The sequence below is a fragment of the Podarcis cretensis genome (genome assembly GCF_951804945.1).
Source record: "Podarcis cretensis genome assembly, chromosome: 14".
NCBI lineage: Eukaryota > Metazoa > Chordata > Lepidosauria > Squamata > Lacertidae > Podarcis > Podarcis cretensis.
Genome location: NC_137183.1, coordinates 37,021,647 through 37,035,870, shown reverse-complemented (window position 1 = coordinate 37,035,870; position 14,224 = coordinate 37,021,647). Strand labels below are relative to the sequence as shown.

Below are 14,224 nucleotides of genomic sequence, written 5' to 3'. Positions count from 1 at the left end.
CCCAGGAGGTAGGCTAGGATGAGAAACCGTGCCTGTCGTCCACCGATAACCATGGTGGAGCAAGGATTTGAACTCTAGTCTGAGACACTCAATTTGCAATGTCTTGTGAGCTCTTACATTCCAAATGCATTTGTTTCTTCTTTCAGTATTTCCATTGCATTCTCTTTCCCTTCTGTCTTACTCTCACCAGCTTTCATTCTGACATTCAGATGCTTATTATCGTGTTCCAGTGAAATGGCTAATGAAATAAGCCAGCTTTACGGTTGAACTTGAAAATTTGGTTTGTTTAGTAACCTTGGTTGGAATAAAACCACGAACCATGGTTCAAATGACAGCCTTTGAAAGCGAAACTAAACTCAGCTGAAATCCCGCCCCCCCCCCCCGGTTATATGGAAATTACGTGTAACACTAAACCTTGATTTAGAGTAGTTTGCAAACCATACCACCATGTGTAGAAACCTGAAGTTGTACCATGTTAGTAAAATATATCACTTTCTGGTACATTAATCCTCAGCATCCCGAGGATCACAGTTCTCTTTATTTCACAACCAAAGCTCCAAGCTGAGGCATGGATGGGTTTGCTACCCCAATAAGATCTTAGCAGCCCACTGGACCACACACTGAGATGAGTAAAAAAAAATAAGTGCTGTGAAAGTTCATTACAAAAAAATAAATATACACACTACTCCACAGTGAAAAGACAAACCTGTCCCATCCTGTGGCAAAGGTTCTAATGAGTTTCCAGACTTAGCAGGATTCGGTGGAGGAGTTACGGAAACCATGTGATTTCCCTTGACAAATCATCTCATTGTTCCTGCCTGCTTCCCTCCCTCCCACACCCCAGTGCTTATAAAGGGCTGTCAAGGCCAGCAATTGGAAAGAAGCAGATTTCACTCTCTGAGCCACTGGAAACAGCCCTTGTCCGTCTTGCAAAGGTGCCTGCTTGTTTCCTGGAGGACACGTTCTTATACCGGGCTTCCCTCTGGTCTGGTCTGCTCGGATTGCCGTACAGTCTTGATGTCGTAGGCCCAGGCTCGGTTCAAACCTTCCCCAGCCGTGCTGGTGGGTGTCCAGTTGGGGAGGGGGAAGCGTCCAGCCACTACACGGGCCTCATCCGGAAGTTCCACAAGCAGCTTCCTTTCCAGAAGTTGCAACTGAGAAAAGGGAAGAAAAATGCCTGGGTTATTTAACACACACACACACACACACACACACACACACACACACACACCACTGCACTTAATTGTATGGAAACCTCTAACTGGTTTTTTAAAAAAATAAAAATACAATTATCAAGAAAATATAGTTTTAAGCAGGTGTTTAAAAACATTCAAAGGGGAATTAAAATCAACAGAACTTTAAAAAGAGATTAAAACACATGTCAACATTCTGCATGGCTGGATAAGCTTGCCTAAACAAAAATGTTTTGTACAGGTGCCAAAAAGAGTACAGTGAAGGCACCTGCCTGATGTCAACATGCAGGGAGTTCCAAAGTTCCTTGTAACAGTGCCAGCTCCGCAGGTCAATGTTGAGTTGGCATATATGGTGTAAGATGATTCTGCAAGTAATCTGGTCCCAAGCTGCTATGGGCTTTATATATGAATAGTAATAGTAAATAAATATGCTTACCACGCTAGGTGCCAAGAACACAGTGACATTCTTACAGTCTGACAGATCCACCTTTAAGAGAGAGTACCAAGACTATTGGTTAAATTGATCCAATGTCTGAAGCCCAGCTTCAATCCCTAGCACCCAGCCTAATACCTACAATTAAAAATATTCCTATCCTGGCCTAAAAACTACCTGCCAGCCGGACTTTGCAGCCTGGCTCATGAAGAGGCTGACAAACACCGGCAGCCAATGTGTCGCGTGTCCTCTCACTACCCCCAGATTATCTGCGCAATTTCGTGGAGCCTCTTGCCTCACCTTCCAAAGATCGTCCCGACAGTAAGAAACTTTTCCATAGCAGCCGGCCTTCCAGGCACGATAGCTTGAAAGTCGTAACAGCCATGGATTGAGCTCATAGCCAACAGCGGGTCTGAAACCTTGCTTGTAAGCCTCTAGCACCTGGAAGCAAAGCCAAGGCACTTATTTTATTGACTGCATTTGTGATCCTTAGAAATACAGGAGAGCTGCCTTGCCCCAGGTCAGGCTATTTATCCATTGGACCCAAGTGTAGGGAACCTTCAGACTACAACTCCCAGCATCCCTTGCCATTGGTCATGCTTGCTAAGGCTGGTGGGGGCTGTAGTTCAGTAACATCTGGAGGGTCAAAGGTTCTCCACACGTGATCTAGCCCAGATGCATCTAGTGATGCATTTGCAAATAAGATTCTAAGATTATTATTTTGGGGACTCTAGCCTTGATCAAGCATTTCTTCAGAAGCTAACACCACCAGTGAAGTTTACTTAAATCACTAATAGCTGGAGGGCTAAAGGTTCCCTAGCCCTGTTCTACTCTTCCCTTTCGATCCAAATTCTTATATATTGTAGTTCTTTCAAGTGGGCCACCCAGCTTCATGGAACATGCCACCATCAAGAAACAAGCTCGCTGCTCTTACAATTCTGCCATCGCCTGACCCTAAATCCACCATCTTCCCAGAGCGTCCTTTCAGCAGTGACATCACATTCTCCACTTGATTGGCATTTGCTGGGACATACGGCACCTGGATGAGGAGAGAGAGAGGCAAGCTATGAGTTGGAAAGGGCCACAGAGTTCCCGGGTAGGGAATATACACGGAATCCTAAAGACTCTAAAACAGTCTTTGTTAGTGCTATTTTTCTAGAAAAAGTGGTGCTGGAACTCACAATAAACACCGCCTTTGTTCTCTTATAATGACAATGGTGCCCACCTGAGAGGTGTCAGAACTGAGTTCCGATTAATTCCGACTGAAAAAATGCCCTGGTCTTTGTGAACCTGGTGTTTTCTGGATGTGTTAGACTACAACTCTCATCAGCGTCATATGATGCTGGGACTGATGGCAGCACAGCCTTGCTAGCGCCATTAGGGGCTCATGGGTGAACCAGATCTTGGAAGAGGGAGCAGCTGACTTGACGTGACTATCTTGTGTTGAGCCAAATCTATTATCTGCCTACTCAAATAGATAGGCAAAAGGACACCCAATTATTTGGGGGAGGGAATATTTTGACATTTCTCTGGATGTCAACAAAGGGTTGGGGAACTTTCGGCCCTTCAGGGGTTGTTGGATTACAATTCTCATCTGTGACCACTGCTAATACTGGCAGTGGTTGTTGGGAGTCCAACATCATCTGGAAGGCCACAGGTTCCCCATTGCTGCCTTAAAATAAGGAAGCCAACATGATACTCTTCAGATGTTGGTGGACTACAGCTCCCATCAGCCATGGTGGTTGGGGCTGATGGCAACTGAAGAGCATCACATCAGGGTATAGCATCTGGAAGGCACCCTGATACAGATTGTAATTAAGCATTTCTGAAGGAGCGTTTCCACCCCCATTGTTCACCCGGACACTGAGATCCAGCACAGAGGGCCTTCTGGCAGTTCCCTCATTGCGAGAAGTGAGGTTACAGGGAACCAGACAGAGGGCCTTCTCAGTAGTGGCACCCGCCCTGTGGAACGCCCTCCCATCAGATGTCAAGGAAATAAGCAGCTATCCTATCTTTAAAAGACATCTGAAGGCACTCCTGTTCAGGGAAGTTTTTAATATTTAATGCTGTACTGTGTTTAATATTTGATTGGGAGCCGCCCAGAGTGGCTGGGAAAACTCAGCCAGATGGGCGGGGTATAAATAAATTATTATTATTATTATTATTATTATTATTATTATTATTATTTCAAATATCTGGCCATCAGAATCAAATCCATGAGTCATCTTCAGTGTGTTTGTGCTTTTTTAAAATTTCCAAAGACCCTTCTTTGTCTCATAAGGGAGAGTCCTGCCTGCAGAAGTTCCCTCCCAACACAATAATCATGTGCCAGTTAACTGTGCTGCTTTCCCCTCAAATGTCACAGCAAATCATCTGCTATGTACCTGTAATTTTAAAGGCACTTTGCGGAATCCTGGCATGAGAATTCCTGCCCACACAACATAGGCAGTCAAGCCAGTGCCTGCTGCAATTTGCAAGAGGTCCCAGACATCTACAGGCTTTCCGTACAACTCAGCTGCCAATTCTTCAGCATCCTCAGGATCCATGTCTGCAAGGGGGAAACATAAGAACCACCTGTATCAGGCCAAAGGCCATCTACTCCAGCATCCTGTTCTCACAATAGCTAACCAGATGTGTCTGGGAAGCCAGGACACAGGAACTGAGTGCAACAGCCCTCCCTCCACTTGTGATTCAGAGACATAATCCAGGCATATGGAGAGAGAAGATAGCCCTCATGGCCAGAAGCCATTGATAGCCCTATCTTCCATGAATTTATCTAATCACCTTTCAAAGCAATCCAAATTAGTGGTTCTCACTACTTCTGGTGGCAACAAACCCTACACTTTAACCATGTGGTGCAAAGAAGTTTTGTTGGATGCCCTTAAATTCTAGTATTATGAGGGGGAGAAACATTTCTCCATATCCTTTCTCCACACTGTGCATAATTTGACACACCTCTCTCATGTCTCCTCTTACTTGCCATTTCTTGCTAAAAAAACCACAATACTGTAACCTCATGGGGGTGTTGCTCCACTCCTTTTTCTCATTTACATCAATCTTTTTTTAAAAACACACAACCCATGGTAGCTTACATAATTAATTTCTTTTTAAAAAATCACAATTCAGAAGAAAACATGTAAACACACACATCAGCATAACATATAAGCCAGTAGAATGTCACTGCCTTGAATAATAAAAATTAAAAGCCTTGAATGATAAAAATGGTCTTTAGAGCCCATTTAAATGCAGGAGGAAGTTTGGCAAAGTTCTACCATTGTGGGTTCATCAACACCAAGGAAGATTCTGCCTCCAATATCTTCCATTCTGATCTTTACTCATAGCTCACTCGGCTCACTAGCCCAGAGGCAAAACTACAACAAACCATAGAGTGTGTTTCATATGTATACTAGAAGCATATACTAGTGCAGTATTATAGCATATTCTATGGGGCACCATGCCAAAAGGCCAGGGGAAACAGAATAACAAATACCAGTGATGTGTGCTTTCAGGAAAAGTTGGAGCTAGGAAATTTTTTGGTTTTGTGAGATTCAAATAAAGTGCATGGTGTTGTTTAAATGTGAAATTCAAACAAATTCAAAGCCTTATGTGGAAATTTATTTTATTGAAAAACTTGTATAATACAGTATTGCAAAATGTGGTAAGTTCAGTAGCACACTCTTCCCTGATATTACTAAAACTTTAAGAAAAGCGGTGAAAACAACAATAAAAAAAATTAGTGTTAGCATGCCTGAAATATTAATGCTTTCTAGGACGAGTCAAATTGATCGTGTTGATTTTAGATTAAAGTTGCAATTTTATACACATTTACCTGGCAGCAAGTTCTATTGAACTCTGTAGAACTTCCGTCTGAATAGATATGTATAGATTGCACGGTTAATTAGTAATGTATCCATTTCATTTGCTGAATCTGATCTGTAATCACTCACTAGATTATATATACTTTCCTGGGAGGAAGTCCCATTGAACTCAGTGAGGCTTACTGCCAAGCAGGAATGCATAGGTCTGCACTGTAGGTTATGAGTTAATTTACAAAACAATAGCATTTCTAAAAATGGACGTTTTCCCCACTGAAAAACATAACAATGCAGACCTTTCCAGTCCAGGTTACTACTGAATGCCTTTTTAAATCAATCAGAAAAGCAGTGTGAGGCAAAAGATAGATGATCGGTTGGGGAATCCTGAAGTCTTGAAAACATTATTTGGGAAAAGAGGGCATTGACCCTGTTTCTGTTTCTCAGCATTACCAAATTTAGCAATTTTAACATTAGAATGTCAACCTTTGCATCAACCTTAAAGCTCCAGCTGCAAAGTGCTGCTATTTAAAAATCTTATCTCCTCCACCCACTTCTTGATTACAATTCAATCAATCAATCAACTTTCATTTGTTACCATACGCTACAGAACCGCGGGGGGGGGGGGGCGGACTGGCGGGCGGCGGTAGTGTAGCACAGTGGTTATAGAGTTCCAGACTAGGACCAGGGATACCCAAGCTTGCATCTTCCTCGCCAGCCCGCCGGGTGACCTTGAGCCGCTCAACCTCTTTCTCAATTTAACCCAATCCGAGGATGAAGTAGCCAGGGGGCAAAAGCAATGTTCGCTGCACTGAGATCCTTGAACGCGAGGCGGGATGTGTATGAAGAAAAAGGCAGGAAGAACGAGAGCAGTGCCTCTGAGAATGGACAGAATGCACTCTCTCCCTCTCCACGGAGCAGCTTTAAATAAATTTCGCTAAATAAATAAGTCAACTGGGATCAAGAGACAGGGCAAGTTTCTACAGGAGGGACAGGAAAGCATTGCTCTCCAGCTGCGATCTCGCTCTTTTGTTTCTTTCTAGACACTAACAAGCCGGCGTTTGGGGCAGAAGACCACCTCCTCTCATCCCCCGCCCAGTATGAGCATAGCACGAAGGCGCCCACTTTACCTATCCCGGAAGCCTGGTCCGCCCAAGTCTCCGTCAGTCCGTTCGTTAGGATGCTCCGTGTGGAAACAGGCACTCGAGACACATTAAGTTCCGCTAAGGAGAAAGGGGCAGGGATCTCCCTCCGCTGCTGTAACCTTCGCGCCATCCATTTAAACACTATGAGGCCCCTTTCAACGGTCATGGCTCTCTCCCCCCCCCCCCCAAGAATTCTGTAGTTTGGTAAGGGTGCTGAGAGCTGCTAGGAGGTCCCTAGCCCCCCCTCGCAATGCTACAGTTCCCAGAGTCAAACCCTCTTCACAGGGAACTGTGGGAATTGTAGCTCTTTGCGGGAAACAGGGTTCCCTTAACAACTCTCAGTACCCGTAAAGGTAAAGGACCCCTGGACAGTGAAGTCCAGTCAAAGACGACTCTGGGGTTGTGGCGCTCATCTTGCTTTCAGGCCAAGGGAGCCGGCGGTGGTCCACAGACAGCTTTCTGGGTCATGTGGCCAGCATGACTAAACCGCTTCTGGTGCAACGGAACACTGTGACAGAAACCAGAGCACACAGAAATGTCGTTTACCTTCCTACCGCAGTGGTACCTATTTATTTGCACTGGCATGCTTTTGAACTGCTAGGTTGGCAGGAACTGGAGCAACGGGAGCTCACCCCGTCACGGGGATTCGAACCACTAACATTCTGATAGGCAAGCGCAAGAGGCTCACTGGTTTAGACCACAGTGCCACCCGCATCCCTCAGTACCCTTAACAAACATTAGCTCCTAGAATTCTTGCGGGGAGGGGCAGCCATGGCTGAATGGAGAGCTATAAATTGATAGTGTGACCTGCGTTGAATTGTTAAAGATACCAGCAGATGTAACACAGGGCAGGGTTCTATCACACCTTTAGTATGTGTGTATAATAGTGCCATCATGACAAGACTTTTATGGCAGAAGGCTAGGAAGTCAGCAGCATGAGCAGAAGGGAACACCCCCACCCCACCCTGCACAAGGCTAGCTCAATCCCTTTTGAAGTAAATGAAGTTTCACAGGTTACCATTTAAAGCACATATGGGGATCCTGGGCCCCTCAAGATAGTGCTGGAATGCTGCAACACCCTTCAGGCTGAGAAGGAGTGGCCCCCTCTAGGAGCTTTGTGGTTGGGGGGGGGGGACCGGGGTTCAAATGTTCTCTCAGTCATGAAACTAACTGCCAGTCACCAGCTTACAGACTAACCTACTTCATGGGGTCATTGTGAGGATAAAAGTTGGGTCATGCATGACATAAGGTGGGATATCAACATAAAAATAAATAACCAGCAATGGTGGGGAATGATGGGAGCAACAACATATGGAGGGCCACAGGTTCTTCACTCTTGATCTAAAGGGGTGGAGTAGGACATAAGACCAATGAGTCCAGAGTCTGAAAACACCTCAATCTTGATGTATGCAGATGATTTAGTGCTCATCTCTCTTTCCTGATTTGACCTCAAAAATCTCTTGGAGGTGTTCAGTACTTACTGTAAACATCTGGCATCTTCCCTTCAGTATTCCAAATGTTATCTAAATTATACCATGTATTAATTTCATAGAATCATAGAGTTGGAAGAGACCACAAGGGCCATCGAGTCCAACCCCCTGCCAAGCAGGAAACACCATCAGAGCACTCCTGACATATGGTTGTCAAGCCTCTGCTTAAAGACCTCCAAAGAAGGAGACTCCACCACACTCCTTGGCAGCAAATTCCACTGTCGAACAGCTCTTACTGTCAGGAAGTTCTTCCTAATGCTTAGGTGGAATCTTCTTTCTTGTATTTCTACCATTCCCTAACTCTAGCAGTTATGGGTGCCCTTGCCCCCCCCCCAGCTCTGTTACCCCAGAACTGTAACGGTATATTAAAAGAATTGCTACCATGCCGGTGGAGCATTTTCTTGCACTGTGCTATATGGAATTGGGTAATAACCAACTCTGGAAAGAAGCTTGTCAAGATGTTTTAGACTATTATTATTTCCTATACCTGAGCTCTCCATTGACCTTGAATAAGTGTCATCTAAGGGACTGGCTCTTCTGGATAGAATGCAGAAGGGACTTCCAACTAATTAGAAACACCAAACATCCCCTTGGTATGCACTCCTAATAAAGGAGTGTTACAGAGTTGGTTATCTGACCAAACTCTCACCAGTTTCCTTAAGAAATGCCTTTATTGAGCTGCATTTCCAAGTGATGCCCACAACAGTCTTGGATTGCCACTATAGCAAGGTCCTGTACATAGGCGGATTTTGTATTTGTGTCAACCTCAGGTGAAAGACATCACTCTCTTAGCCTGTAGTGTATATAAAGACTTATGTGTCCCGTAACTACTCTCTGCACCCTTAACAAACCAGAGTTTCCAGGATTTTTAAGGGGAAGTCATGACTCTTAAAGTGGTATAAAAAGCACTTAAAATGTATGGTGTGGACATGGCCTCAGTTCTATAACTCTGCAGTTCTAACAGCACCCCGAGACACAGCCTTACCCTTGCGCAGCACACTTTTGCTAGCATCCCCATCAAGAGAGGTAGTCACCCAGGATCTTTCTGCTGCCCATACTAGTTGGGCTTCTCTCCTGGCGGTCACTTCATTACCCTTGAAGCCCAGGCAATGCTGGACTTTAATACTGTTGTGTTTTAGAACATATCTCACAGAAAGAAGGGGGGGGGCAAGAGTTAAGATTAGACACAAGTCTTTGAGAGGGGTGAAAAACCAGGGGGAAGGAAAGTTTGTATAAATAACGGCCTCCACCCGACTCGTGGCTTTTGGCGTCGTACGTCCGGCTCAGGAGGGAAATGTGATCCTGCTGGACAGATAACTTCAGAGGGAGGGAAACATCCATCATCTGACAGCCCATTAAACAGATCACCCCAGTGTGAAACCAGCCCTCCTCCGCCTCCTTAAACCAACAGCTCCCTAGACCTCTACTGCCCAAATAAATATTGGGGTCCAGGAAAGCTGGGTGGGGGTGGTCACAGACAGGGATACAGGCCAACAGTACACTGTAGTGTGTCATTTCTATACAGACTATTCCCGTCTTCATTGGTTTCTGGATGTCGGAGCATATACGTAGCTCCTTTCGTCTACAGTGGTACCTTGGGTTAAGTACTTAATTCATTCTGGAGGTCCATTCTTAACCTGAAACTGTTCTTAACCTGAAGACCATTTAGCTAATGGGGCCTCCCGCTGCTGCCGCGCCACCGGAGTACGATTTCTGTTCTCATCCTGAAGCAAAGTTCTTAACCCGAGGTAATATTTCTGGGTTAGCAGAGTCTGTAACCTGAAGCGCCTGTAACCCAAGGTACCACTGTACTTGTAAAAGTTAGTTGCAAATGCACACCTCTCGATTTTCTGGCGTGCGGGAGCAAAACTTCACCTTGATACACAAGACGAGCCTGGCTGCTGCATAATGCCAAACGCCCCTCTAATCTAGCAACCTTTTCTCACAGGACCAACTAGACCCAGTGGGAAGTCTGAGCTCAACAGCAGTCTCTGAGGCGCCTTGCCCCCAACAGTGGAGGGAGAGCACAGTCATCATGGTAAGTAGCTTGCGAATGAGTCTTAGGAATATAAGAAGAGCCCTGCTGGATCTGGCCATTGACCCGTGTAGTTTAGCATCCTGTTCTCACCGTGGCGAGCCTGGCTGCTGGATCAGGCCAAAGCCCCGTGTAGTCCAGCTCTCAACCCTACTGTGGCCAAACAGGGGAGTATGGGAAGCCCGTAAACAGGACCTGAGTGCTACAGCATTCTCTCTGAAACACATCCATATTTTAAAGAAAACACAGTTGCACTTCTTTGAATTTTGCCATGCAGCTCTCCAGCCAAGTAATGTATACAAAGATGATGATGATGATTGAAAGTAACATTTAAAACGCATTAGAGGAAACTGCTTTGAAAAATGTGAGTATTACGCACACAAAAATGAGTATATTAGGTGAAATTCACATTAAAATGGTGATAAATTGTCATGATTTTCTTTTAAAAAATCAAACTGATGTGGAAATGTGGAAAACTGAACTGAAGAGTGGAAAAATGAGAAACTGAAATAAATATTTCCTATTAGCAGTCCAATTTGTGGCAATGTGTTCCCAATCTGCCTTTTCACACATTGTCTTCACTGGAAGGAAGGGAAAATATAAATTTAATTAATTAATACTGATGATGCACACGTAAGATGAGAGCATGACGGAGGAGGGGCAGACAAATTTGGAGAAATAAGATATCGCTTCATGGAATTTTCCACCTCAAATGCACGGTGATTTATGAATAACTGAACTTGGTTAACAACATTACCCCTTGCTTCTCCTTTCCTAAAATTGTTTTCATAAGCTGTTTTCTTTCCCTTGATAATAATTTTGTATGATCTTGATCTTGCATTCTGTTGACGGACCAGCTTTGCTTATTGCTTTATGTTGTTCGTTTGTCTCTTTACAGAAATTAATAAATATGTACAATTAAAAAAAATGGCAAAGACGATGATGTATGTATGATGATGCAGTGTGTGTTTTTAGGACCCGCCTTATTTTTATGGTTGCGAGTTGTTTGTTATTGTCCTATTAATGCCGCAACTCAGTCTGGGGCATTAGGGTGAAGGGTGGGAAACAAGCAAACAAACAAATGCACGTCTAAACTATTTTTCAGCTCATGCTCTCAAGGTAGTTTTCACAATCAATCTCATTGAACAAAAGCAAAATCTCACTTAACACCCTCCCCCACTATAAAATGACGCAACCAAACTATATAAAGCATCTGTAAAACAGAAGAAAAAGTGGGGACAGAGCCTGTTGCTGAGGATGTGTGTGGGTTCCTCCCACGCACACACACACACACACACACACACACACACACACATGCACAGAGCACTGATCCAATCCTTGCTGTGGAGGGCTTCATGTCTTTGGTCTGCTGAGGAATGCGGGGCTTACAAGCAAATCCGCTGGGAAACTGCTGGCGTGGTGAATGGGAATGGGGCTGTGGAACTGAAAGCTGCGCGGCATTAACATTCCTCAGCTGCTGCTGCTGCTGCTCTTCTGCTTTTTTAATTATTTTTATTTGAAAGTTGCCTTCTCCCCCCCCCTCAAAACCTCACAACCCTCTCCCTTCCCCCTCTCACCCAATGCCTCCAAAGGAAATTGGCTTGACTTTAAAGCATGTAGGGAGAGGGAGAAGAAGAAGAAAAAACCCGCCCCCTCCACCAGAGCTTTCCATTGTAAAACTCTAGACTGGCTGACTAGCTTTGCTCTTTTATTCAAAACAGATTCCGAAAATGGGGACGAAAGCCTTGGAAAAATAATGTCACTTTCTCTGCCCGGAGGAAAGCACTTTGCAGGCTGGTGGTGATTCTGGCTCACGAGACCACAGACCTTGCTCCTTGCCAAGGATGCTTTGGACCAATGCTGATGTAACTTCCCTCCTATACACACACACAGAGAGGGGGGGGGGGGAATCATTCATTTTTAGTTTTTATCTCCAGGTAGGATTGGGAGAGAACGCTGTCTGAAATCCTGGACAGCTGCTGCCAGTCATTGTCAACAACACTAAGCTAGATAGACCAACGGGATGCCAAAAGAACTGTAGCTCAGTGGTAGAGCATCTGCTTTGCATGCAGAAGGTCCCAGGTTCAGTTCCCCGGATCTCCCAGTTGGGTTAAAAGAGATCCCAGTCTGAAGTATTTAGAGTGGCTGACCAGTCAGTGTCAAAAATACTGAGCAAGAGAGGCCCATGGACTGACCATATAAATGGCAGCTCCCATGTTCCTATGTCTACCTTATACAGTGGTACCTCGGGTTACATACGCTTCAGGTTACAGACTCCGCTAACCCAGAAATAGTACCTCAGGTTAAGAATTTTGCTTCAGGATGAGAACAGAAATCGTGTTCTTGTGGCGTGGCGGCAACGGGAGGCCCCATTAGCTAAAGTGGTGCTTCAGGTTAAGAACAGTTTCAGGTTAAGAATGTACCTCCAGAATGAATTAAGTACGTAACCCGAGGTACCACTGAACAGCAAATTTTCCCACAGATCTGCCTCCTGATCCTTTTAACAAATAACTGTGAGCTGTTGTTGTTGTCCTAAGCCCTTGCTTCTCCATCTGATTGAGCAGACAGGGCAGGACATAGGAAGCTGCCTTCTATAGAGTCAGACCATTAGTCCACCCAGTTCAGTATTGTCTACCCTGACTGGCAGCAGCTGTCCAGGGCTTCGGACAGGTAACATTCCCAGCCCGACCTGGAGATGCTGTGGATTGAACCTAGGACTTTCTGCATTTAGAGTGGACATTTTACCGCTGAGCTACGGCCTGCCTCCTAAATGAAGGTAAACTGTGTTACATTCTGGCAAAGTGGATTAACAGCAGTGACCTGTCTTTTTGAGGGCAATCCGGCCTCCTTACCCTGTCTCTGAATCTGAGAGAAATCCTGCTGTCTGCCTGGGTAAGAGTCCCATCAGACACAGCATTAATTAGCACCAGGGTGAGGTTAACGCATGAAATGAAAATATAGCAGTCTCAGAGAGGTGACTTTTGTCAGATTTGGAGTTGGCCGAGGAAGAATTAAACTTCCCTTTGCCACCCACTGCTGCTATTTACATAATGGCGGGCAGCGAGGGGAAGAGAAAATGTGTGGTTAATTGCATTCACACAATTGACACCAAATCTAGTTTGTGAACCTTAATCTGGATCTGAAATAGGATTTGTCTCGTTAGGGGAGTGAGGAGGAGCAATTGTGTTGTCCTTAAGTACACAAGGCACAGTTAGGCTCAACACAACACACTGTATAGATGGTGTTGAAGGTTCATGCAACACAGGAGCGGCAGCCAGTGACGCTCAGCCTAATTTTATGCGCCCATTGGCTTAATTTCAAAAGCCCTCTGAGAGTGATCAGTTCAGACTTGGGCAAGACCATTCAGTTCCTTTCTTCTAGAAGCTCACTGATCAGGGAGGAAGAGAGTGAGAAAAAGTGGGTGCCAGAAAAAGAGACTGCGGGGGGGCACCCATTTCACCCATTGTTTACACTTTCTCCACCCACAGTCAGCATGTACTCCCCCAACAGATTACCCGCTGACGTTAATAAGGTTGGGGGGGGGGACTGCCTCTAGTGCATGGGTGGATAAGTGTTTTCAGCCTGAGGGCCACATTCCCTTCTGGACAGCCTTCTAGGGCCACATGCCAGTGAGGGGCAGGGCCAGAGATAAAAGTGGGTGGAGCAGCTAATGTATCTCACCTTTCTAAAGGAGGCTGGTTTCTACACATGTTCACAAACACACCCCTCTCTATCCTCCCTCCAGGCAAGCAATAAGCATTACAGTGGATGCTCGGGTTGCGAATGTGATCTGTGCAGGATGCATGTTTGCAACCCACAGTGTTCGCAGCCCTCAGTGGTGTGTCTGCGCATGCACTGTTGCAATTTGGCACTTCTGTGCATGCGCAAAGCGAGATTTAGTGCTTTTGCGCATGCGCGGCTGCCGAAACCCAGAAGTAACCCATTCCGGTACTTCCGGGTTTTGGCGGTCCATAACCCGAAAAAACGCAACCTGAAGCGTCTGTAAACTGAGGTATGACTGTATAAGGGTTGAAGGAGGCATTCATGCCAGGCAAAAGCAGGCTCTGAGCACTTGTAGCCTGGAGAAGAATCCTTGAGGCCAGACAAAGAGTCGTG

General features: G+C 45.3%; 1 protein-coding gene across 2 annotated transcripts; it reads right to left on the bottom strand.

Moving 5' to 3' along the window:
* Window positions 1-492: 492 nt before the first annotated feature.
* LOC307203388 (adenine nucleotide translocase lysine N-methyltransferase-like) lies at window positions 493-6,640 on the bottom strand. 2 transcript variants are annotated; one of them, XM_079954132.1, is made up of 6 exons: window positions 6,569-6,640; window positions 4,011-4,174; window positions 2,561-2,665; window positions 1,927-2,067; window positions 1,630-1,680; window positions 493-1,154 (listed from the first exon to the last, which is right to left on the bottom strand). In XM_079954132.1, the coding sequence occupies exons 2-6, from the start codon at window positions 4,170-4,172 to the stop codon at window positions 966-968; spliced, it is 648 nt and encodes a 215-aa protein (XP_079810258.1). In that variant the 5' UTR covers window positions 4,173-4,174; window positions 6,569-6,640; the 3' UTR covers window positions 493-965. The 2 variants fall into 2 exon arrangements, with proteins under 2 accessions (XP_079810258.1, XP_079810259.1); XM_079954133.1 differs by lacking the exon at window positions 6,569-6,640 and adding an exon at window positions 5,456-6,549.
* Window positions 6,641-14,224: the final 7,584 nt, after the last annotated feature.

Coding starts and splice junctions, on each gene's coding strand:
- LOC307203388 (XM_079954132.1), bottom strand. CDS start 4,172: ATGGATCCTGAGGATGCTGAAGAATTGGCAGCTGAGTTGTACGGAAAG. Junction 2,666..4,010: donor AAGTGCCTTTAAAATTACAG/GTACATAGCAGA, acceptor CTCCTCATCCAG/GTGCCGTATGTCCCAGCAAA. Junction 1,155..1,629: donor TGTTCTTGGCACCTAGCGTG/GTAAGCATATTT, acceptor CCCTTTTCTCAG/TTGCAACTTCTGGAAAGGAA.